The sequence below is a fragment of the Cryptomeria japonica genome, chromosome 6 (genome assembly GCF_030272615.1).
Source record: "Cryptomeria japonica chromosome 6, Sugi_1.0, whole genome shotgun sequence".
Classification (NCBI taxonomy): Eukaryota; Viridiplantae; Streptophyta; class Pinopsida; order Cupressales; family Cupressaceae; genus Cryptomeria; species Cryptomeria japonica.
Window position 1 is genome coordinate 670,313,959 of NC_081410.1, and position 27,651 is coordinate 670,341,609.

Genomic DNA, 27,651 nt, shown 5'->3' on the forward strand with positions numbered 1-27,651 from the left:
GGACCCGGGGGTTCCTAAGGAAGAACCCAGTAACTTAGAATTAATTAATTATAAAGTCACTTGGGTGGTGGGAACATAATTATGAAGTGACTTTATTTGAAAAAAGTGAATAATATAAAGTCATTTTATAAAATGTACCTTTCGGAAGCTTATTATTAATAATAAACGTAAATTATATTCTTTCTGGATATTTCCAGAAAAGATTATAAAAGGCGGATGAAGGGAGTCATTTGGCATTCTGGTTATTTAATATTTTGTGAAAACCACATTTGTGGAGATTGAACAGGTTTGTTCAAATATAGCCTTAGGATGAAAACCCTATGATGAAGATTGAATTCGGGCGGTGAAAGATCCTCCCTAGCCAATACAGTGAGATCCATCTAGGAATTTAGTTTGCATGGAAAGGATCTGGAGGTACAATTGATGATCAATTTGTGATGTCTTGCAGGCAAGACAAATTGATAGAATATTTGTAGAAGATTGCCGGAAGGACAGTTATTTCTTTGGACATAAGTTTTTAGACTTGTAGGTAACTGATGTCTCCATATCTAGCCACCGACTATCCAAGAGCTGGGCGTTGGAATTCTTGATGGAGTTGGGCGATAGGGGTGTTTCCAGCTATAAGCCCCCATTGCTGTTCTAAGCTTGGTTTGAGATGAAAAAGGCATGTCAACGGCTTTTAACTCTCCTTAAGGAAGGTGTTTGAGGTATGATGATGATCAATTCCTCTTAGGAGTTGGCATTGAGTTGGCATATAGTGGGTTGGGGTTTGTCTTTGGGGAATCAGATTTACCTTGCTGGCTTTGATATTATTTATTGCTGGGCATTTTAAGTAGACAAGACTGGGTGTAGGTGATGTGCATGGCTTGACGATCGGTAAAGCAGCATCTTGGAGGCATTTGAAAGGTGTTGCTTGCTGCCATTACCTTGCAAGTTGGATGCCACATCAAGAGTGGAGGAAGGTAAAGCTGATTCACACATTCCTGGGTGTTAGGTTGGAGCTGGGCAGAATTATTGATCCTAGGTGCTGCTATCATCTTCTAATAGGGGCAATTGTTGTATTTCTGAGGTTAGAAGTGCTCATATGTCATTGTAAACTATCATGTTTCACTGCTTCTTGTATTAAACTGTTATCCATCATTTGCTTAATAATATTTGCTGTTCAAGTTGTCTTTGACTATTGGTTTATGTATGACAAACTAAGATATATGTAACGCATTGCAACTCAAAAACAATCAGTGGTTTGCATAAATATTCAAACTGAAACTCTTCAAAAGGGGTTGAATGTAAACTGTTTGCCAAAATGTTCATTGGAGTAAGGTGCAAAAATTTGGTAAAATTTGCAAGGGTCTTTACATCCACTGGGGCTTATGTAACTCAATTTTTTATTACATGAAAGTTTAATGAAATAGAAAACGAAGAAAACAGAAAAAGTACTTTTCTTGATACGCATACATCGAGAAACAATTAAGAGAAAACCAGACTAGGATACTAGACAAAAGTGCATAAGAGGAAAAGACGACGTTAAAATTCTGAAGAAACAGCAATCAAATGACTTGGAAAATCTGATTGCGTGCATCTTCAAGAGCAAAGCCATAGGAACTGCACCCAATGTTAAAAAAGCTTAAGCAACACAATTGAGGTGCACTTTCTTCTTGGTTTTGTTGCCATTCACTTTCTCTGCCTGGTGCATATTTCTTTGGGCCTTTCAATGATGCACCAATTTTCTCAAGTCTTTCATCAAATGCCTGTGGTATCCCTGTTTTCATGCATGTTTGACAGTCATATCAGCAAAAGCATGTTCTATCTTCATCATTGGATTTTTGTTTGTCCATAAAGATGGGAAGGGGTATATTTCCTTTTTCCTTGATAGAAGTATTTTTTCTCTAGTTTTCCCTTTATTGGTTTTATTGTACTTCTTTCTTTTGTACTAACATCTTATAGGCTTCTTAGACATGGTTTTATTCTATCTGGTTTATATGTTAAAAGTAAAAGTGAATAACTACAATTTTGTGAACTCTGTGATTGTATTGTCTGGCATTTTTGTTGGTGCTGTAGGGTTTTTTGACAATGTCTGTTCAGAAGATTTTTCACTTAGTGACATACATTGTTTTATGTTCATTCATTTCACAAGTGATTGCATGCTTGATACTCTTTCTGGTAAATCTCAATTGTGTTCCTCATTGTACTGTGTAGGTTTTGGTAGCATTGTTCTGATTCATTTTTTGTTGTTTAAAATAGTATCTGATATGAAACTGACGCCTTTAAATACATATTTTTAGAGGATAGATGCTGAACGCATCTGTCTGATTCTCACATTTATTGCATTTTGTTGGAAGAACATTATCTTGACTTTTGACATATTTCAGTGAATTAGCATTACAGGAATGACGCTAAAAAGATGGAAGAATGGGCCAGTTCACAAAATGCAAGTTCTATTGTTGAATTTCTGTCTAGAGATGGAGAAGTTGAGGGGATATTGAAGGATATTGCTGAACGGGCAAAGGAAAAGAAATTTTTTAGTTATAGTCGTTTCTTTGCAATTGGATTGTTCCGTCTACTTGAACAGGCAAATGCAACTGAACCTGCTGTCTTAGATAAGGTAAGATCTCATTGAAAAATTAGGGTTAGATATATGGCTTTACTGATTTCAATGTTGTAACTCTATGTTTCTTAGCCATAATTAGACCTCCAGGCTGTATGGAAATGTATACAGGAGTATCTTGTTATGTATCGCATCTGAGCTGTTAAATGATAAATTTGATTTTTTGTTGATTCTTTTCTTCATAATGAAATTTTATAGTTAGATATAATTAATTGAATCCTAATAGTTTTGCAATGTTTGTTTATCTGACTGGAAAATAAATGATGTTCAAAGAGTGTGTTTAGTGCTGAATACTCTGTATCATTAACTCCATTAAATTTTCATATCCATGAATGCATATTATCTTTATCTAGATGCATCCATCTATTAACCAATTGTGTGACAAGAAAGAAAGAAATATTTCTATTAGTGAAGGACCAAAGTGGGACAATGGACTTGAAGTTACATATGCTTATTTTTCTGATTGCGGAAAATAAACGATGTTCCAAGAATATGTGTTTACTGCTAGATTTTCTGTCTCATTAACTCCATTCAATTTACAGATTCATGAATGCATATTATCTTTAACTAGATGCATCCATCTATTAATCAATTATGTCACAAGAGTGAAAGAAATAAAGAATTCTATTAATGAAGGAGCAAAGAAGGACAATCAAACTTGAAATTACAGCTCGTTACAATAGTAAGAGGAAGTCAAAATGAACTCCAACATTTGAAAGATCTTAAATGAACAACAAAAGATTCTTACTGGAGAGGTGAGTCCAAAACAATTTAAGTCTAAACAAATCAGAAAAGACATGTAATATGAATTTTACAAACAATCGTGTGAAAAGAAGACCCACCATCATAGAAGAAAAAATTGATCAAGATTGGAGGCCAAATCTGGATCTATATTATGTGAGAATCTAGATGAGAAGGACATACATCTTCATTGACCACCATGAATGCACCAATAAAAGGATCTAATGATATCAATATGAGAATAGACTGGAATAAGTGGGATTTGTTAGGCAATTATTGAAGGGCACAAGGAGTGCCTCTTGAAAACTCTCTTTAACATCCATGATTGATCATTCTAAGTAGAAAAGAAATTAGAATGACTTGGATTGTGGGAAAGATGTTGGGTCGAATTACAGTCTACAACAAAGAGCAATAAATTGTCTTGTCTTATTGTCAGAAAAAGAGACTGGAGGTACCTTGATAGCTGCTTGAAGGGGTGGATGAGGTCTCACCATCATAACCATCTGTTTGGTTAATTGATAATTGTGGTGTCTAGTGGGCTCAAACAAACAACCCACTCTAAAGAACAAAGGGTCAGATATAGATATCTCTCTTGGCCCAAGATTACATCACACATGGATGTAATACTTTGGAGATGGAAAGAAAAACCTATAGACACTCTTAAGATTGAGAGCTTTGGCTTAAAAGTCAAACTTGACTATGCAGTGATGGGGATGTTTGTTCACGGTGGATTGTATGTCGGAGCACGATATTCTAAATCCTCTCAATATACATCCAGTCAATAGATCCCAAGGTTCGAGATCAAAATTCAGGTCCATGATGATTCTTATTCTCAAAAAATTAATGTTTTGTAGAAACTAAGAATCACAGCAATGGACTATGCTACTTAATTAAAATTAAATGACCCAAGGAAAATGGCTCATTAGGAATCAGATATTCACATATTTGGACCTGGGCATATTGCTTTTCAACTTTCAAGCGATGACTAATCCAAGTGGCAGACAAAGGAAAATTCTGTGAAAACACCATACCAAACTAGGTCACCTTGTTGGGATCTTAACTTCTCAAACATAGGTTGAATCAGCATTGTTAAGTGTTGGAAATCTTAGAATGTGTATACTGTACAACAGGTTGAAAGGGTGCATAATTCCATTTGGCAAGGTTTCAACCCACAAATCTACTCCTAAAGATGTGAAAATTGCAAATTAGTATTTTGATCTAAATTTAAGCATAACCAACAACTTCATTTGTCCATGTCTACCAACCTGGTTTGAAATCATCCATACATGACAAACACCACCTTGGAATGTTTCATTTTTGTGTTCACCAGATTTCTAGTTAACTCTGAATCTAGATGAGTAATGATTTTTGAATTAATTTCAGACAGAATTATTAGAATATATACTTACTGATTACACATGCTATGTTGTATGCTTACATTTGATGGAAAACAGATCGTTTCTTGTCAAAGACTCAAATGCCCACTGATTCGTATTCTGAAACTTCTGAGTGAACTCATTTCCTTTTTAACATTCTAATCTCCAAAATAGGATTGTAAGCATGGTCATTGATTGTTTTAGAGAATTTTAGATTTTAATGAGTTTCCTTTCTTTTTATCTCTTTCGTTCCATGTTACAGAATATTTGCAATTGTGATTGTTAGATATTGAGTCAAGATGGCAAGTAAAGATACCCAATCCTCTATTGTATCTTTATGTTTGAGTCAAGATGGCAAGTAAAGATACCCAATCCCCTATTGTTTCTTTATGCACTGAATCTAACAGTCAAACTTAAGTTTTTCTTTGATTTTCTTGTTGCTTATGAAAATTGAAAGCTCTCTTAGTCACTGAATTTCTGTTTGCTTGTTGAAACTAAAATTGAAATATTTCTTGTCTTTTTGATTTGTCTATCTCTGAACATTGATAATTGTGTAGTCTGTAATTTTATTTATTTATTTGCTAGGTAACATTGTTGATGATCATCCATATTAACATACACTAAGCTTCTCTTCTGTGATAGCTCAAGCATGCTTTTCTATTAAGTGTAAAAGTTAGGCATACAATAACAGATAATTTTCTTTTTTCTGTGAAACTCAAAACTTGTATGTTTATATATTCATACAATTATGAATGTGGTCCCAGATTTTTCCATGTCCCAAAATTAGCTGCATGCTGCTGAAACAGCTTTCTATCACTGTTCCACTTATAGCCCTTAGCATGAAATGCTCTTTTAAATTTTTGTTTTCGCTTATAATTATTCGATTTTGAAAATTGAAAATTAGGTCCTTGTACAGAGATAGATATTCTGAGAGAATTTATTCTACAAATTAAGAACAATTATTTTGGTATCAGTCCCAGTGTAATTGCATTATATGTTCTTTCAATGAATGATTGTTCCATACTAGTAAAATATATCAAAATTTAATTATAAATAGGTGAAATCTTGCCCTCATGAGTTGCCTTATATGCAGCTATGTCAAGTCTTGAATATAAGCAAGCCCAGCGTGGACAGAGACCTTGATATTTACCGCAATATTCTTTCGAAATTGGTTCAGTCAAAGGAGCTCTTGAAGGAGTATGTTGAAAGGTAAGATTCACATTATTGTTTTTTATGATTCTTTGTATCATTCTGTGAAATACCTGTCAATTTCTGTTGCTGTGTGTGTGTGTGTGTGAGAGAGAGAGAGAGAGAGAGAGAGAGAGAGAGAGAGATCCCGTTCTCTCTCCCTCGTTCTCTCTCTTTACTGATACTGTTCTCTATCTACTCCTTTGCATAATTTCCACAGAGAGAGAGAGAAAGAGAGAGAGAGAGAGAGATCCTGTTCTCTCTCTCTCTCTATACCGATACTGTTCTCTATCTACTCCTTTGCATAATTTCCAGACAAAAGAAAACAAATCCATGATAATGAAAGAAAGCTGCAGATATTCTACTCTCTATGCTCCCTGCTTCCCTTAATTTCCAGGTATAAGAAAATGGATTGTGCCTAAGAGAGAGAGAGTGAGCTTGTGATGCTGATCTCTTTCTAATCCTGCTTCACATGATTTCTGGACAAAAGGGAATGGATCCATTAGAGTAAGAGTTCTGCAGATGCTCTGGATCCATTAGAGTAAGAGTTCTGCAGATGCTCTTCTCTCTCCAGTTATCTTGCTTCATACAATTTTTAGACAAGAGAGAATGGATCCACAGGCAAAAGAGGGAGGTAAATGATGGTGCTGTTCTCGCTCTAGTCCTCTTGCTTCACATAATTTGAAGACAAAGGCAAATGGATACATGACCAAATTTCTAACTTTCATTGTTTGGATCCCAAAAACAGGACCCATGCTAATCGTTGGGTAAATTGACAACTTAAAGTAAATGCTTGTAACCAGATGCTGTAGATCTACTATGCTTTGTAATATAGTCATGATTTCTATTGTTATGGAGTTTTGTGGTCTAAATTAGCTGTCAATTTGATTACCGTGACTCAGCAACCTTTCAGGAATCTACTAATTGTTCAGTGGTTATCTCTGCCATGTCACTTTTATGATGCAAAACTATTTCAAGTGGGTCAAATGCACAACTGGCTAACAGTGGCCTAGAGTTACACAGAAAAAGCACAAGAACAAGAAAGAACTATGAAGAATAAGGAAAACACATTATTTGCAAAAGATTTGTACATCCTATGGGCCTTTCAAAGAGACTATGGAACCCGACCAGTCTATGCTACCTAGTCTAATGAATATTTAGCATAGTTGCAAAGATTCTATATGGTACAATCTAATCCCTTTTACAAGCTCATCTATGCCTAAGAATCACTTTGTTCTTCACTCTTAGCTTCAACTCCAGCAATACGTTTGTGACACTTCAATTTCTTTAACTCAACTTTAGCCGTACTTTGACTGTGTTCACAGAAGGAAATTCCCAGTTTTAGGCTAATGCAATGATGGCTGATCTTCCCCACAGTTGTGGGAACTGAAAGGTCCTTTCCACACCACATGTTTTTAATGGAAATTTTATTAAACCTAACGTTTTAGTTTCCATCCTATGGTTCTATAGATTCATTGTTGTTTCTTTCATACTTTAAAAACTCTATCTCGGCGATTACTCAACAGACCTCAATTTTTTTAAAACTTGGGATTGTGGCAAAAACTTGGAAAATTTAGCAAACATTAAAAAATATGTTAATTTTAAAAATATGCTTTAAAAACAAGCATATTATTGAATTTATAAGCTATATTAGTGATTTCCTATATATATAAATTAAAATTAAAGTTCAATACATTTTGTAGACCAAAAAATGAGTTTGAAGTTTCAGTACATATAAACTTACAATTTTAATATCAACAAAAATTACAAATCATAAATTTTTTCTACGACTAAAGTCCAAAAACTTCTATTGCTGTTGTGTGGTTTTTGTGGAAGTGGATGGTATAGCTTTCATATCCTTAATAGGAGCCTCAACAGGAGCCTTAGATTTAGGACCAAGCTATGTATGTGTGTAAGAACCTCAAAAGGCCCTCAACTGAGACAACTATCGTTTTGCTGAACCTGTTGCGTTTCAAGTGTGTTCTTTGCAAATAATGACAGCAAATAGAATTTTGACAATCTTAAGCACAAAAAAGCAACTAATGGTATTTGTTGGAAATCAATTTATACTCAACAACACTGATCAAACCCTCATTACATCGATTCATCATTTATTAATACTCAAATAAAAATCAACAAGAAGCTAGAGAAGAACTGATAAATACCAATATATTCTGTTAAAACCCTTATTTTCCTATTGCTGGTCATACACAGATTTTATGACAGCAAGCTGCAATTTATTTTAAACTGATCCAAAATACTTGCATGTTAGCCCGATGGAAAGACATTGGCAAGGCGTCCCTTCTGGCATTTGTTTTGGAATTTTTGGACTCCACCTCAGCAAAATCGTACCCTTTCAAGGAAGAAAGATACGGCAGATCAGCAAGCTGTACATGCACAAAACCCCCATCTGTCACACACTTATTCATGCCTCTGTTCTGACTCTGCGGCTGCAATCAATCTTTTGCATAAAAATTAATAAACCCCTTTCCAATTTGCCCAATCTTGGTTTCTGGATAAAACCAACTGATATTTCACAACCCCTGATGCTGTTGCACAAGAATCCCACGTTTTCCTGCACCGATACCCTTGGTCACTGTAGAAGAATCTTCTGCTGAAACCCTTGGCCAAAACTCCTCTCAGAGCTCCAAATCAAATTATCCAAACTCAACATAATGAAAAGAAGACCTAAAATCTTCTTTAATCTTCTCCATTTAGGGTTGGCACGATTCCCAAGAAAGGTGCGATTTGGCCTTTAATGATTTAACTTTTATTATTTATTTTTGACTATTGAAGTGTCAAAAAATAAATCATTTTCCATTTAATATAAAAATTGGCCCCATCTGATGAGAAATAGACCCTCACTTAAGTTATAACTTAAAGTGACTTTTAAAACATTAAAACATTAAAGTTCGCCATTTAATATTTAATTAAAATAATTAAATATTAATATCTCTCTAAGTATTCATCAGAAATGCCTACTGTCTGAACTGGAGACTGCCAAACCATAATCTGCCTTTGCCCAACCTACTAGCTATAAATAGTAGGACTGCTAAAAATAGAAAGTATCTCAAACGGAGTCCTGGAGACCTCAAACGAAAACCAGACCTGGAGTGCTCGCTTTGAAGATGGTGAATCAAACTCTGGAGTACCCTCTACCCAACCTCATCAGCCTACGAGGGTCAGTGATAGGCTAATCTACTCAGCTGATAGATGTCAACTAGAAGGGGACATCACAGTCCGCCCCTCCCGAAATTGCTTGTCCTCAAGCAATCTCAACTCTGGATGTTGTAAAATCTCCTCGCTCTCCCAAGTAGCATCCTCTACCGACAAATCCTTCCATTTCACCAGGTATTCTGTGATAGTTCATCTCCTGAAATTCCTCTCCCTGAACTCAATGATAGCCTCAAGTACGAGTATCAACTTCCCCTCATCATTCAGGGGTGGTAAGACCGTGGAAGGAACAATACGGTGTCCCAACGCCTTTTTGAGACGTGACACATGAAACACATTGTGTACTCTGCTATCTGCCGGTAAATCCAACTCATAAGCCACCTCACCTATACGCCTAGTTACTCTGAAAGGGCCATAATATCAAGGCTTGAGCTTCTTTGCTCCACTCCTTCTGAGAGTAGACTGTCGATAAGGCTGCAACATCAAATACACCATGTCTCCTACCTCAAATGACCTCTCTGTCCTCTTTTGATCGACATATTGTTTTTGCTGATTTTGTGCCTTGGCTATATTTTCTTTAAGAGTCTTCACAATGTCCTGACTCTCTTGTATCATGTTTCCTGCACTAGGCACCCTACTGTCACTGAGCAATAAGTCAATGAAACTGGGAGGTTCATACCCGTACAATGCTATAAATGGAGTAATCTGAATGGACATGTGGTGAGTGGTATTGTAACAGTACTCACAGAGGTAAATCCACTTCACCCACGCCTTTTGCTGCCCTGAAATATAGTTCCTTAGGTATCCCTCCACCCATTTGTTAACTATCTCAGTCTGGCCATTAGTCTGAGGGTGGTAACTGGTGCTCGGTGTAAGATTAGTCCCACAGAGTCTGAAAAGCTCCTGCCAAAAGTGGCTCAAAAACCGCGTGTCCCTATCACTGACAATAGTCCGAGGCAACCCATGTAATCTGAATACCTCTCTGAAGAATAACTCTGCTACCTGAATAGCTAAATAAGTGGTGGTGATCGGATAGAAGTGAGCATACTTCGTCAAACGATCCACAACCACAAATATGCAATCACGTCCCTGCGCTCTCGGTAACCCTGTGATGAAATCCATAGACAAACATTCCCACTTCTTGTCAGGAATTGGAAGTGGCTGAAGTAAACCAGTAGGGTATGTATGCTCCTGTTTATTCTGCTGACAAACAGGGCACTCTCTAACATACTGTAGAACATCCGCCTTGAGCCCTTTCCACGTGAAGCGCTCACGAACCTATCTGTAGGTTTTGAAAAACCCGGGATGTCTTGCTATCGGTTCATCATGACAAAACCGCAGTATCCTACTCCTCAACTCCGATCCTGGGAACAAGTACACTCTCCCCTTGTAAATGATCAATTCATTTACAACTGTATACCTGCTGTCCACTACTGACCCCTCTATCACACCTGCAGCCCAGCTATCTTTGGCGTACTCTGCCACTATAATATGCTGCCAATCCTCTGCTATCTGGACCATAGAATTCAGGTGGGGACGTCGTGACAAGGCATTTGCAACTACATTCTGTGTGCCTTTGATATAGGAAATATCAAAGTTGTAAGCCTGAAGTTTGCTGACCCACTTTTGTTGCCTGTCATTTAAGTCACGCTGCCCAAGGAAATGTCTCAAACTATTGTGGTCAGTCTTAATGCAGAACTTGCTGCCCACTAAGTATTGTCTAAACTTGGCCAGTGTATGCATTATGGCCAACATTTCCTTATCATAAATGCCATAAATTCTCTCAGGTCCATGGAGTTTCCCACTCTCATAAGCAATAGGGTGCTTGTCCTGCATAAGCACTGCCCCAATGCCCTCACTAGAGGCATCACATTGTAACTCAAATGACTTCGAGAAGTCAAGTGTAGCAAGTACTGGACATGAAGTCATGAGCTCCTTGAACCTCTCAAAACACTTTTGGGCCTCATGAGTCCATAAGAAGGCACTCTTTTTCATCAAGTCTGTCAAAGGTGCTGCATGGCGTGAATAACCGTTAACAAAACGGCGGTAGAAACCACATAGGCCCAAGAACCCACGCAACTGAGTGAGGTTCACTGGAGTAGGCCAATCTACAATAGCACAGATCTTCTCGGGATCCATCCGCACTCCCTCTGCACTGATAATATGGCCCAAGTACAATAGCTCTGTCATTCCAAGGTCACATTTGGATTCCTTGGCATACAAGGACTCCCTGCTCAGAATGCTCAAAACTGTATTTAAGTGATTGAGGTGCTCCTCCCAAGTACGACTGTAAACCAGTATATCATCAAAGAACACCAATACTGATTTCCTCAACTGATGTCTGAAGACTTTGTTCATTGTGGACTGGAAAGTAGCAGGAGCATTTGTTAGCCCAAATGGCATAACCACAAACTCAAAATGTCCATAATGACAACGAAAAGCAGTCTTCTCAATATCCTGCTCACGAACACTAATCTGGTGATAGCCTGATCTCAAATCAATCTTTGAAAAATAACAGGCCCCATGTAATTCATCTATGAGCTCATCAATACGCGGAATGGGATATCTGTTTTTGATCGTCCTCTTATTAAGGACCCTGTATCAATACACATCCGCAATGTACCATCCTTCTTCTTCACCAAAACAACTGAAGAAGCAAAGGGGGACTTACTAGGCCGAATATGTCCCATGGCCAGAAGCTCCTGTATGGTTTTCTCTATTTCATCTTTCAGGCGCTTCGGATGTCTATATGGAGTAATCATCACTGGCTTCACTCCCTCCTCTAGCTCAATGATGTGCTCAAAACCCCTATCTGGTGGCCTCCCTGATGGTATGTCACTGAAAACCTTGCTATGTTTGGTTCTCAGTATCTGAATGTTAGGATGATATTCAACTTTTTGAGCATCCTGCTGTATGGGCATGATCACACACTCTACTGCCCACTCAGTCTGATCATGGCGTACAAGCCTCTCCATCCGCCTGAGTGTAATCATTCTGAAATTGCTATCCTTAATCGCTTGCAGCACATGTGTTTTCTCATCAATGGTGAAAGACATCTCCATCTCCTGCAAGTCAAGTGTAAACTTGCCTAGTTCATGCAACCACTTCATACCAAGGACCAAATCTGTGTCTCCCATTTGAACCACATAGAAATCAGTCTTGAATTCATAATTGTTTACACGTAATGGGAGTTGTGTAATCATCCTATTACACTTTAAAGTGTAACCATCCACCACCCTCACACGAATGCCCTCAAACTCCTCTGTTTGGATTCCTCTCTTCTCCACCAACCTGGCATCAATAAAGTTATGTGTGGCTCTGGTATCCAGTAGTGTAATAACTTTCTGACCAGCAAGTACTCCTCTCATTCTAAATGACCCTTCCTGCTGAATACTCGTGAGAAGTGCCTCCTTAAGGTGTTCATCACCTTCTGCATCCATTTTGTCAAGTCTCGGAGGACCCTGTGTGTCATCTTCAGCCTCTAAATCCTCATAACCAGCAGGCTGACCTTCATGATCAGATTCAGAATCTTCATAATATGCCCACATTACTCTGTTTGCCCTGCCCTTAGGCCTCAAAGGACAGTCATGATTGGCATCATATGGACCTTTGCAATAAAAACAGAGTTTCTTCTGCCTTAAATCGTTAAGTGTCTCCCGATCTAAGGGAGGGGCTGCTGGCTTTGGTTTGTAATCATTTCTAAAGTCTGATTTTTCTTTCCCTTTGCTGAAATTCCTATTATCTTTGAAAGATGTTGATCCCTTTGACCCAAATTTATTCTGAGTGGCTGTCACATCCATACTCCGTGCCTTTTTAATGGCGAGTAGAAGTGTTGGGGGATCAAATGCCTTTACCCAGCCTCTTAAAGGCTCCATGAGTCCCTCTATAAACAAAACTACTAATCGCTGATTTGACATGTTATTTACCATGCATGGCAGCTTCAAAAACTCTGAAACATACACCTCCAAGTTCCCTGTTTGTTTCAGCTGTGCTAACTCCCGGAAGTATGACTCAGGGTCTTTCTTATCAAACCTCTCTACTAACAAATCAGCGAACTCTTGGTAGGTGGTAATCTCATCATGTTGGAGAGTGATGAGTCCATTATGCCACCACTCATGTGCAGTACCATCCAAGTGTAAGGTTGCAAACTTAATTGCATCCCTTTCAATCATGGGTCTCAGTGTGAAGTATGTATCCAGTTTATGGATCCAAGATCTAGCTGTAACTGCACCGCTGCCATCATAATAAGGTAGAGTGAGCTTGCTTGTGGCAAACTCAAGATCTCGATGTTGGAAACGAGGCCTCCTCTCTTTCCTGTTTCTCTCTACCTCCCGTTTTTGCCTCATGAACTGATCAAAATTCAGATTCTGCCTCACATCAGGTGGAAGAAGACTCCACTCATCATGTACCATCATAACATTATCAACAAAGATAGGCTCTGCCTCAGCTCTGGCAACATCCTCAGGTTCTTCTGCCAAGAAATTAGGCCTTGAAGGCCTGTCAACTATGCATGTAGCTACCCTGTGAGGTCTAGGAATATTGGCTACACTCCTATTGTCCTCTGGTTCTTGATTGTTTCGGTTTGGAGGATTCATACGCTCCTAAAAAATTCTCTTGTCTCCTCATCCTCAGCTCTGTGACCTCTGGTTGGGCTGCCTGTATGCCTTTCACCCATGGTATCTGACTGCCTGTTAAGACTCTGTTCTCCTTCACGAAAGGCTCTGTTGCGTGTGTAATACCTGTGTGAACCCGTTTCCTGCGACTGCATGTAATTGCTAAACCCTTAGGATGGCAGGATTTAGCTCTGATACCACTGCAAGAACCTCAAAAGGCCCTCAACTAAGACAACTATCGTTTTGCTGAACCTGTTGCGTTTCAAGTGTGTTCTTTGCAAATAATGACAGCAAATAGAATTTTGACAATCTTAAGCACAAAAAAGCAACTAATGGTATTTGCTGGAAATCAATTTATATTCAACAACACTGATCAAACCCTCATTACATCCGTTCATCATTTATTAATACTCAAATAAAAAATAACAAGAAGCTAGAGAAGAACTGATAAATACCAGTATATTCTGTTAAAACCCTTATTTTCCTATTGCTGGTCATACACAGATTTTATGACAGCAAGCTGCAATTTATTTTAAACTGACCTGAAATACTCACATGTTAGCCCGATGGAAAGACATTGGCAAGGCGTCCCTCTGGCATTTGTTTTGGAATTTTTGGACTCCACCTCAGCAAAATCGTACCCTTTCAAGGAAGAAAGGTACGACAGATCAGCAAGCTGTATATGCACAAAACCTCCATCTGTCACACACTTATTCCTGCCTCTGTTCTGACTCTGCGGCTGCAATCAATCTTTTGCATAAAAATTAATAAACCCCTTTCCAATCTGCCCAATCTTGGTTTTTGGATAAAACCAACTGAAAGCAAAATCAGCTAATATTTGACAATCTCTGATGCTGTTGCACAAGAATCCCACGTTTTCCTGCACCGATACCCCTGGTCACTGTAGAAGAATCTTCTGCTGAAACCCTTGGCCAAAACTCCTCTTAGAGCTCCAAATCAAATTATCCAAACTCAGCATAATGAAAAGAAGACCTAAAATCTTCTTTAATCTTCTCCCTTTAGGGTTGGCGCGATTCCTAAGAAAGGTGCGATTTGGCCTTTAATGATGTTTTAACTTTTATTATTTATTTTTGACTATTGAAGTGTCAAAAAATAAATCATTTTCCATTTAATATAAAAACTGGCCCCATTTGATGAGAAATAGACCCTCACTTAAGTTATAACTTAAAGTGACTTTTAAAACATTAAAACATTAAAGTTCGCCATTTAATATTTAATTAAAATAATTAAATATTAATATCTCTCTAAGTATTCATCAGAAATGCCTGCCGTCTGAACTGGAGACTGCCAAACCATAATCTGCCCTTGCCCAACCTACTGGCTATAAATAACAGGACTGCTAAAAATAGAAAGTATCTCAAACGGAGTCTTGGAGACCTCAAACGAAAACCAGACCTGTAGTGCTCACTCTGAAGATGGTGAATCAAACTCTGGAGGACCCTCTACCCAACCTCATCAGCCTACGAGGGTCAGTGATAGGCTAATCTACTCAGTTGACAGATGTCAACTAGAAGGGGACATCACAATGTGGCGAACCCGCCCTTGATGACTTGCCAAATTCACCTTTTGAACCTCATATGTTTTCACATTTGCTTGCCATTTGGCTTCATCTCTTTCCAAATTTAATGATCTGATTAGTCGTAAACAATGGATTCACATTGTGAAGACTTGAAGATTTTGGTGAGAGCAAACCCTAAGACGAAAACCCTAAGGGAATCGGTTTTGGTGGTGAAATATCTACCCTAGCCAAATGCAGATGGAATCACACAAGTTTCACGTAGGTGCTAAATGAATGAAGATTGGATAATTTTCTGAAGGTGTGTAGGCAAACAATTTTTTTTAGTTTCCTCCAGTTTGAGATAAAGTTTTATCATGTTGATTGTGTATTCAAAGTCGCCGTAGGGGTATGCAAATAAAATGACCTTGGATGCCATGGTTTGAAGCTTTATTGCTGGTGTTCATATTGACATTGTTGGGCATTTATTTCCTCTATATTGTTGTCACTACATTTACCTTGCTGGGCGTGGAAACCACCAAGTGCTGGGTGCAATATTCAATATTTGTGGGGCGTGAGCTTGGAGATGTTTGGCGTCCAAATTTATAATGCTAAATGTGGTGTTTTGGAGCAGTTTTAGGTGACTGGGGCCGATTTACAGATTGCTGTTATGCTGGGTAGTGGCATGTGGGTTTCAAGGGGATTAATCAAAGTATTGGTGGGACATGGAATCTCTGGTGACTTTAATCTTCTCTGGGGCAGACCTGAATGGATTTTCAAACAAGCAGATAGGAGAGGCGTCGAGTATTGAGGACCATATTCATTGTGTGTGTGTTGGGCAATTCATAGCAATAACTGAAGGTTAATATCTGCTGTTATAGAGGTCAGAAAAGTGTTTATTCTGTATTTTACAGTTGTGAACAGTTAGTGAAATCCTTCATTGGTTTACGATAGACCTTAGAATGTATGGCAAGGTTTGTTATAATGTTTTCAAGTTTCAAGAATTATTAATGTAATAATTTAGTTGTGAAGTGAATGTTATATGATTCTATCATTTATGCAAACACTTCCATTGCCAACCCATTGAGAAATTACAAATGGTGAATCCCACTTCAAGTGTTTGATGAAATGCCAATGCAAAAAATTCAGAAATTTTAAGCAAAAATCAGACTCAGGATTATTACAGTGGTATCAGAGTAGTGCATCTTGCTAGCCAGTAGGGATTTGTGCAAGTATATGCTAGCAAATTTTTCTTATGCAGCCAGAGGGTACACGGAGATATTATTTTAGACGAAGGCCAAACGATCCATTGCGACAGCTGGAGATTGAAGAATAAATCCCTCTTATAGATTTGGTTGCTGATAAACTACAGGAAACATGGGTGATAGGTAGGAGTTACAAAATCCTAGTATTATGCAAATTTTAAATGACTTGGCTAGAGGACAACGACAATTGGTCTAGTTGATCGCTTAGACGATGCAAAACAATAATACCAACCGAAGCAATGTTGGTAATAATGGAAACAATGGCAACCATGGAGAGGCTAGTACACTAATATTATAGCCAACTAGTAGAACAACACATACACCTCTAATGCCTGATTTCTTGGAAGCAGCTCCAAGAGGACAAGTAGGACAGCAGATAGAGGATGAAGTCTCTATAGACTATTTGAGGGAATATCAATCATTGGGTGAGGAATTTCATGCAACTATGTTCTTTGTAGATTTTTTTCAGGTGAACTACATGAATAAGCTCCGTGGAGATAGAGGACAAGGAACTGACAAAGAGTTGCTGCATAGAGTGGGCAAGTTGTCCGTTCCTAGTTATGACGGTTCCAACAAGTGAATTGCATGCTCATGGGTGCATAAAATTAGACACATTTCCAGCTTAACCCCATGACAAAGATAGAAGCCACTAAGCATGCCATTATTCATTTGGGTGGGGAGGCTCAGGAATGGTGATACCACGGTCTGATGACTTTGGGACATGACAACATCACCTCTTGTATATCTGAATTCCACTTTAGAGAGTTGGAACAATTGAAACAGGTGGGATTGGTTGAATCCTATATATCTGAATTCCATAAACTCTCAGTTATGGTTAGTGATGTTTTTGGGCACCCAGATCGGTTGTTCTATTTGTGGAAGGGTTGATAGAGCCACTTTGGGGGATTGGTCAAAGTATTTGATCCAAGTACCTTGCGGGGTGCTATCAAAAGGGCTAGAAACATGGAAAGCTCAGCATCTGGAAACAAATTCCAGCCCAAAACATTTCCATACAAGAAGGATTAAAAGTCTTTCCAAAAAGAGTGGCCAAAAAGGAACAATTTGGATGTTGAAGCTAGAAATGAACTACGCAAGAAAAAACTTTGTTTCTCTTGTGAAGAACCTTGGGAACTTGATCATAGGTGCTTGGGGAAAGGAAAGGTACATTACATAGAGTTGGTCTTAGATTGTGAAGAGGAGAAGATAGAAGGAGCCACAAATAGTGAGTTGGGTGACACAAAGGATGAGTAGGTGGATGTAGATAAGAACTCATCAGAGGAGGTGAACTACTCTATTGGTACTCCTAGATACGATTCATTTAAGATAAGAGGAGTCCTATAGGGGTAGCAAATGACAATTTTGATCAATAGTGGGGTAACCCATAATTTTATAGATGAGGCTTAGGTGGCCAAGAGGGGTCTACAGACATAGGACTTTGAGGGCTTCAGTGTGATGGTAGCAGATGGCTTTACCATGACATGTACCAAATGGATTTTGTAGTTGAGCATAGCCTTGGGTAACTACATGGTGACAAATGATTTTTATGTAGTAGGAATTGGAGAGCCAATGTGGTCTTGGGGATTTAATGGTTACATTCATTGGGGAAGCACTCGTGGAATTTTCAGACCATGGAGATGAAATTCAGGGCAAATGGAAAGAAAGTGGCCCTGTTGATGTGTTCACTAGGCACATGCAAACTCAGAATAAAATACCAAAGTATCTTACCCTCTCTTGAACAAAATCTTTCGGATGCTGAAGATTTGCTTAAGGTTCATCCGAGAAAGATTCCAAGGTTCCGAATGTAGGATCTCTATGTGTGGATAAGCCTAGTTGGTCGTTGTAATTATTGTTTCATCAAAGGGCATTTATGATTCGAAAGGACTCAACGATTGATAAGCAGATGGTATGCAGTAAGAATTTTCCCTAATACTACTAAATGATTTTCAAAAAGGGCAAAAGGTGAGGGTTTAGAGGGAATCCTAAACTACTCTAGCATGAATGGATGAAGAAACAATACAAGTGAAACTCAACTAGTTATAGCATCGCCATACACGAACAACTTTGCTAGAACTAATGCAATCTTCTAGGGATGTATTAAGGTTTCCAAATCACTATCAACCATAGACACCATCAATTGAATGCATATCAAGGGTTAAACAATGATCGAACTTAAAGACTTTAAAATGCTCCAGTTGACCACACAAGGTTTGCTTACAATCAGCAAGAAAGCTAGTGGGATGGATAACGAGCTTCACAATGCATCAAATACAACATTCCACCATGAAATCTAATACTAAAATTATCATCAAAAGATTTAGCTTAAGAAGATAGAAGAACCATGTAATGAGCTTCAAGGATTGAGTAAAACACCATAACTTCAATGTTTCATTAATCCAATGACCAAATAACAACAATTCTTCAAGTCTAACTCTTGCTATTATTGCTCTTTCACTATTCACTATCAATTGTTAACTATTAATTGCTCTCTCTTCTCCTTATTATTCCCCTTAACCCTACAAATGAAAATGAGTGGAGCTTTTATAGAGCTTCCAAATACAATGAAGGGCCGAGATCAAATGGAGATCAAGGGCCATGATCTTGCCACCTAAACCCTAATTAGGGTTTGACATAAATGAAAACCCAATCTAGAAAATCATCACCATGAATCAACCAATAAGAAGGCAACATGTGCTGGCATGGAAATCAAGGAAACATTATCCAATAGAAATGCAAGACGCTACATGGGATCATAACAAACTATCTTCTAGAATCTGGTTCCCTTTCTCACGTTCATTTCTCGCATATTTGATGAATCTAGACACCATTTCTTCTATCTCCCTCATTGGAATCTCTGGTAGAGACTTGAGCTGCTCTTCCATGTGCATTACTTCATTGAAAGCTTTGACGACGGAGTTCTCCCATTTAGGTTTGAATTCATGAACCTTGCTTGTCAAAATCACAATCTCGAGCATTTCATCTATTTGCTCCTTGGTTGCCCTATCACCTTCACCGTAGAAGATAATCTTTATTCTTTCCATCAATTCTTTGGATTCTATGACTGTTCCTGGATCAATCTTTCTTCTCAGGACATCTTGTGCTACTCCCACTATCTTATCATGAATATGATGCATTTCATCTTGAACTTGTTCACATCTTTTTCCAATATCTTCGAAAATAATTCTCTTTGTGCGAAGCAAACTACTCCACTGTAGAAGATTGGGCGTTGTTCCTTCCTTTCTCACCTTTTCCTTGGATAAAATATCTCTCAGTGTCTTCCTTATTACTTGAAGTACTGGGATGATTACATCTCTAGCATGGTTGAATGCTTTGGAAGCCTCTATGAGCACATGAGTTCTTCCAAGAACTCTTATAACTGTATCAAGGGTTTGCATAATATTTTTCATGAACTTGCTTACTTTCTTGTAGGAATTTTCTATCCATGTATCCATCAATTGAGCTGAATTCCATAGTTTCTCTATATGATCCACCGATTCTGCAGGAAGCAAAGGAGGTGGTGTAGCTGCCGGGCATTGTTGTGCCAAAGGCTGCTGAAATTGCTGAACATAACTTCTCCATACATCTATTTCCCTTTCCAAATTTCTATTCTTCTCAATCTCAGCCCTTAACATATCATTAACAACTTTCACTGAATCAGCTGCTTCGCCAATAGCTTGCTCGGACGTGAGTGGATTCAAGTCAATAGTCTCCATGTCATATTCATCAGCTGTGATCTCATCTTGATACTTTTCAACTCTTGGAGTAGCTATTTGTAATTTTCTTGATCCTGATTCATCTCTGATTACCTTCAACATCTTTGTAGCTTTCTTCTTCTCAATGACTTCTTGAGTCTGACTCAGAAGGCTTGCCATGTCATATGTTTGTTCTTCTTCCTCTGCTATTATTACTTCTTGAGCGAGTCTCTCTTTTAGCCATTCGGAAATAGAAGATCTTCCTTCTTCAATTTGTGCCCCTTCTACCTTTTGTTCATCTCTTGGTGGCGAAGCAGCCTCATCATCATTCTCACATCTACCCTCAATCTCTTGAATAAGACGAGTGGAGTCTTCTCGCTCTTGTGATACTTTCTCTTTGGCTTTTGTATTATGCACTGTAGATTCAGCTGATTCATTAGCCCCTTGACTCAATTCCTTTTCAATTCTTAACTTTGGATGATCTGCACTTGATTTGTGTTTCTTCTTTACGGGCTCCTTCTCACCATGATCTTCTTTTCTCTTGGATCCTCTTGAATGAGATGGTTGCGGTGTGCTGCCACTTCCACTAGCTTCATTATCTTCCATCTCCTCTAAGTGGAATGTTGGAATTATGCCTTGCTCTTTCAATTTCTGGTGCTGCACATCTACCCATACGCAAGTGTATTCCAAGACTGGTTTCATCAACTCCTTCAAATCTTCAATTTCCAAATCTACCTATTTGAATTTGATCTCCTTATCTTCTTTGGCATATGCTCCTTGGAGATATTTACCACTGTCTTGAACTCGATCAGCTACATGGAATAGTTTGCCTTCTCTAATGAAATTGAGGGGTAGTCTGGAGAACATCTTCTTTTTCACTTCTATATCATTTGGAATATTGACCCAATAATCTTCTAAATGCCATAGGTGTCCACAACTTTTCCCTAAAAGTTCCCTTACTTTACCATATGGATCAAAATACTCTCCTTGTGAATAGTTTGAGTGAGTGACGTGCTAATTCCTGCTCGACATCTTCAGCTGCATAAATAGATGGGCATGACTCAATGGAATCTCCGAGTGTGATAGGAAAAGGAATATCTGCTCCATGCCTGTGTCTATATGTCTTTACATATGCTAGCAACTGCCTCACTACTTCGAGTAACACCACTCTGTTTGTGGGGTATCGTGGCAACATGCAGTAGGGAGGAATAGGAGACCCCTGAATTCTGATATAGGTAAATTTTGGAAACTGTATAAACCATGTACCATAGTGCTCTATCAAAGCTTGTGCCTCTGGAGAAAGTCTTTTTTGTGATCCACCTCGAAATATCCTCGTGACATGCATAGTGAATGCATCATTCACCCTCCTGTAGTGTTCTTTTGGTGGATGTTTGAGCTGGGGATAGCAATCATACACTTTGATTTCTCCAGGTCTTCTTCCTACCACCCCTGTATACATGAGTCGTGAATATTGAAAATTTCTTGCTATAGAATACATAACATAAGAACTCATATAGAAAGCTTTGCTGCACATCAGTCTCCTTAATTGCTTATCAATATTATTGCTGATAACCCTTGCCCAATTGATCACCTTCTTATCTCGAGTGATAGTCTCAATGTAGTGAAACATCCATTCTTCAAAGTGGAAAGCCTTAGGTGCTCCAATTACTCGATGAAGTAAGGTGATGAAGTCTCTGTATTCATCATGAAAGTCAATTCTATGCAATTTATCCGACCATCTGCTTCTCCCTCCTCTTTTTTTTTTTAACCAAAATTTATCAATGATCTTTGCACAGGCCTCGGGATCATCTTCGTAGGCTGATTTAGCACCTTCTAGAGTTATGTAAGTCATCTCCTTGGATTCGGGTAGATGAAATGTCTCGCTGATAGCTGTCTCCGAGAGATAGGCAAGCACCTTCCCATCTTTTGTAACGATTCTCCTTGACTCTGATTCATAGTGTTGAGCACATTCTACGATGAGTTCATAGCATTGCACTGCGGGGGAAAAGCCAGCTGCGTTGATAAGTCCACTTTCAATCAACTTCTTGTGTGTTGTTGTAGGCTCATTGATGAATGATGGATGACAAAATTTCTTCATGTCGAACTTGCCGAGGCGAGTATCTCCAATTTTGCTCCAACTTGACATGATTCTACTCTCGATCTTGCTCTCCTTCGTATCTTCCTTGATGAGTGCTTGGCGAGAGAGATTCTTGTTTTGCTTGGGAGCCACCATCCTTCACCTACAAGAAGCGTGCAAGTTAATTTGATGATAAATTAAAAAAAATTGAATTTTCAGATCAATCTTTGTTTGGTAAATTTGCCTCTAATGACCAAAAGATTGATTTAATGCAAATCTGATTTAAAGAATTTTAACCTAATTTAAATATAATCAAATCTGAATCCAGATAATTACACCTTAGAGCTTATGCTAACACCTTATTAAAGATCCAAATAATGATGAAACTTGCAAGGATTAAGGACAAATTTGTTTTAAAAACAAACCCCTGCTGATCTTCTTACAAGTTTTTTTTTTTGATTCAATTAAAGAGTGAAATCGATCTGCACTTGTTGGTCTATAAAATTCGGTGTCTTATTCTAATGGTGTCTGCTGATTGATGTTTGCTGTTCACTAAAATTTCAATTTTCTGCTAATTTCCCGCTCCATGCTGATGAAATTCACTGATGAAGGAAGGATTAATTTGTTTGACTTTATGTTAAAATGATTGCTTGAAGTGTTCCTTTATAGGTGCTCAAGATGAAATGATATTTCTTTTCCTTAAGGCCGACTTGTCTTAATAGAATTTTAAAAATTATTTGCCTTAGCCAACTTTCTCCTAAACACATTTCAATTTGTTTTATTGGTCTCACGTACTTCGTTTAGGCATGTTTGGGAATAGGAATCGTTCTTAATGTCAGATCACTCTCTCACATCTCATATCACTTTCATCCTTCAACTTACGAAGTTGATATATGCTAAATTCAAGGTGATAACTGCCTTAGTGAAGTTGGCAATTTCACTTACCGCTATTCAACTTGTCTCATGAAGTTTATGCATTGCTTTCCTCTCTCAACTCACGAAGTAGTTTCATTGCTCACCTCCTCTAATACACGAAGTAAAGTCATCGCTCGGTTCCCTTGATACATGAAGTTGATTCATTGCTCACCTACCTCAATTCATGAAGTTGTTTCATCGCTCACCTCTCTCAACTCATGAAGTTATCTCATCGCTCGGTTCCCTTGATACATGAAGTAAAGTCATCGCTCGGTTCCCTTGATACATGAAGTTGATTCATCGCTCACCTACCTCAATTCATGAAGTTGTTTCATCGCTCACCTCTCTCAACTCACGAAGTTATCTCATCGCTTGGTTCTCCCCAAACATGAAGTTGGGCATCCCTCATCTTCTCTTGAGCACAAGTAAATTATATCGCTCATATCCTTTCATACCCAAAGTTGATGAATCGCTCATATCCTTTGATACCCGAAGTAAGTTTTTCGCTCAGCTCTTGTTGTCCATGAAGTAGTTCATATCGCTCCAAAACCTCAACTCATGAAGTAGATCACATCGCTCCCTTCTCTCCGAACATGAAGTTGGGCATCACTCTTATTCTTTCATACATGAAATTGGTTTCAATGTGATTGCTCCTATGTTTTAACTTATGAAGTAATTGTGTCGCTCTCTTCTTGTTGCACACGAAGCGAACTCCATTGCTCTTCTTCCTTTGAACACGAAGCAAACACATCGCTCTGATTTTTAAAGTTGATCAACCACCCTAATCGCTTACATCTTTCATTGTGTGGAGGAACTTCATCGCTTAGATCTTCTCATAATGAAAATGGATCTCATCGCTCTTACATCTTGGAACACGAAGCAGGTTTCAATGTGATAAAATCACTCACATCTTTTGATACATGAATTGCTGTTATCTTCTCAAACATGAAGATGATAAATCACTCACTTACCTCAACTCATGAAGTAAGTTCATCGCTTTCCTCCTTCAATGGATGAAGTATGTGTTCTGCTCACCTCTTCTAATACATGAAGTAAATGATATCGTTCCTCACCTTTGAAACCTGAAGTTCGCTCTGATGTGTTTGAAGGTGAAGTTAGAGGTTCGCTTTGTTTAGTTCCTTCAATGCATGAAGTTGATGCAATGCACATTTTTGATCACTTCTCTTCGCTTACATCATGAATTTCACTTCTCATTGCAGATCGCTCTCTTCCTCTTATACATGAAGATGTGAATTCGGTCTTCAACTTAAAAAATTCAGAATTCAGGGCAAACTTACACATTCAAAGGCTCAAATTCCTACTAATTCAATCAATTCTCAAACAAGAGACTCAAGACAAACCAATTCGACCTAAGAAAATGGTGAATTGACTAATCCCCATGCTGGATCCCTGATCAATCCGACCTGAAATATAAACTCAAAAAGCCCACTCAAATCAATTGAAAGCAGAGAGAGAAAGCAAAGCAAGAAGAGACCAAAAAAAAGGGGGGTCCCCATTTTGATGGGGTGATGTGTGATGTGATCACAACAGGCCCTAAGTGGCCCTAAGAGTTATGTCAAATGGTGCACCCAAAATCATGACAGCTAAGAGGATGGAGAGAATCTTCAAACATGGTGATGTAGCTTGGGTAGCCCAATGTTTCATTTCTTCTAAAGAGACTTCAAAGTTGGAGAAGAGACTTCATCTAGACATCCAATCTATTTTAGATAAGTGCAACATGGTTTTCGTTGATATTCCTCCTGGAAGACTTCCAGAGAGAGGGTTTGAGCATGTGATTGAGTTATAGGAGGGAGAAAAACCAATGATTACCACTCCCTACCGACACTCGAGGAGACATAAGGAGAAGATAGAGAAAGCTATTAGAGAACTTTTGGATATGTGGCATATCAAGCCTAGCTTGAGTCCCTTTGCTTCATCAATAGTGCTGGTTAAGAAGGACAAGATGATGAGAATGTGCGTTGACTACTAGGCGCTCAACAAGAAAACTATCAAGAACTAGTATCCTATTCCTAGAATTGATCAACTCATAGATGAACTTCATGGGGCAGTCTAATTCTCCAAAATTGATCTTCGTACAGGGTATAATTAGATCAGAGTGAGGGAAGGAAACATACAAAAGACAGCCTTTCAGTGCCATTATGGTCATACATTTTGGGTTGACCAACACTCCTGCCACTTTCTAGTTGTGTATGAATCACATTTTCAACAGGAAGTTGCAAAAATTTGTACTGGTGTTCTTCGATGATATTCCAATCTATAATAAAACATGAGAGGACTGTCTGTGGCATCTTGATGAGGTATTGGGTATCATGGATGCACAATCCTTGTTTGCCAAGATGTCTAAATGTGAATTTGGAATGACAAAAGTTTTATATTTGGGACATGTAATAGGAGCTGATGGGGTTAAGGTAGATCAAGAAAAGATTCAAGTTATCACTGATTGGCCTCCACCGAAGACTATTACGCATTTGAGAGGATTCCTTAGGTTTTGCTGTTATGACAAAAGATTTGTGAAGGGATTTTCATAGCTTACTGCACCTCCTATAGATTTGAGAAAGAAGAGGGCTTTTACTTGGTTAGAATCAACTAAATAGGTGTTTGATCGCTCAAGGAGGTAATGAGCACTTATCCAATATTACAACTTCCAGATTTCTCCCAACCTTTTGTGTTTGAATGTGATGCCTTAGGAGATGGAATTGGAGTAGTACTCATGCAAAATAAGCATCCCATAGCTTATGGGAGCAGGAAACTCAGGGAGGTTGAGAGACATTACTCCACTTACGACAAAGAGATGCTCACTATAATGCACGCCCTAGCAAAATTAAGACAGTATCTTGTGGGAGGAAAATTTGTGGTGAGGACGGACTACAATAGCCTGAAGTATTTTCTGGAGCAGAATGATTACAATGAAAGACATCAAAAGTGGGTGAGAAAGCTACAAGCATATGATTTTGATATCAAGCATGCCAAGGGGAAGAAAAACATAGTAGCAAACACCTTGTCTAGGAGACCCACCTTATGTGCAATATGCCAATATCTGAGATTTTTACTGATTGGAATTCCTGTCTTTTAGTTGAGTATTGCTAGAATAACTTGGCTTGCGAGTTCCATGGATGGAAAAATACAGGATTATTGGTACAAGGTTATGAATGACATCATCTACTATAAGGACTGAATTTACTTGGTGCCAGAATCAAAGCTAAAGGAGAAGATCCTTAGGACCATTCATGATACTCCTCTTGCAGGACATCTAGGGTACTTCAAAACCTATAGGCAGATCAAAGATGGGTTCCTTGGAAGGGTCTAAAGGATGTTTTCTTGCGAAACAAGAGGGGTGTGTGACTTGTCAACATAACAATTCAGAGCATACCTTGCTAGTGGAATTATTGCAAAGATTACCTATTCCAGGTTAGAAGTGGGAGAGTTTATCTATGGACTTTGTCATGGGTCTTCCCAGAGTATAGGGAAGAGATTGTATCTTTGTAGTGGTTGATAGATTAACAAAATCTGCCCATTTCTTTGTTATCTCTATTGAGCATTCACTAGTGCAGTTTGCAAAATTATTCTATATAGAATTTTTTTAGGCTGCATGGACTACCAAGGAAGATAGTTAGTCATCGAGATAGCAGATTTATCAATATGTTTTGGAAGAAGCTCTTTAGATCGACAAGTATAGATTTGACTCCCAACACCAGTTACTGTCCTCAAATAGATGGATAGATAGAGATTGTTAATAAGTGGGTGGAAGGATACCTACACAATTATGTTTTTGGACAACAAAGAACTTGGGTTAAGTGGTTCTATTTAGGAGAATATTGCTATAACACCACTTACCACATGTCCATCTGTATGTCACCTTTTAGAAAATTGTGTAGTTAGGACCCTATGGCATTTTTGGATTTGGTTATTATTGGTAGTAGGGTGCCCAAGGCTCATGAGGTGAAGGAGAGGCAAGATATCCTTAAGTCACTAAGGATAATATTCGGCAAGCACAAAATCAACAAAAAATCTATGCAGATAGGCAAAGAATGGAGAGGAAATTTGAGCTAGGTGACTTAGTCTTCTTGCGGTTGTAGTTGTACAATCTTCTTTGAAAAATAGTGGTGTAGGAAAAGTAAAGCTCAAGTATTATAGTCCTTACAAAGTCATGGGGGAGTGGGAGTGGGAGAAGTTGCTTATGAGTTGGATTTGCCCAAATATTGTAGGATTCATAATGTGTTCCATGTGTCATGCCTCAAGATTGCATTGGGATAGCATGTCACACCTTTCGAGGTACAACCCTTGGATGAGGAGGGTAAGTTGATTTTAGAGCTTGAGGCCATATTGGAGGTTAAGGAGAGGAGGCTACAAAATAGAGTCATTAAAAATATTTTCTTTAGTGGAAGCACTTATCACCAGATGATGCCACATGGTAGTGTGAATAGATTCTGTAGCATATGAATGTTAAATTGCTTGAGGACAAGCAATATCA

The 27,651-nt window shown here is 38.4% G+C and overlaps 1 protein-coding gene across 2 annotated transcripts in view; it reads left to right on the forward strand.

Annotated features, from left to right (window-relative positions):
* Positions 1 to 27,651, forward strand: part of LOC131080079 (protein THYLAKOID FORMATION1, chloroplastic) — a 59,019-nt gene that overhangs the window by 15,174 nt on the left and 16,194 nt on the right. Inside the window, exons 3-4 of one of the 2 annotated variants that reach the window (XM_058018171.2) lie at positions 2,386 to 2,602; positions 5,816 to 5,931. In XM_058018171.2, the coding sequence (XP_057874154.2) occupies positions 2,386 to 2,602; positions 5,816 to 5,931 (333 nt within the window). The remainder of the gene's footprint in view (positions 1 to 2,385; positions 2,603 to 5,815; positions 5,932 to 27,651) is intronic. The other variant, XM_058018172.2, reaches the window with a different exon arrangement.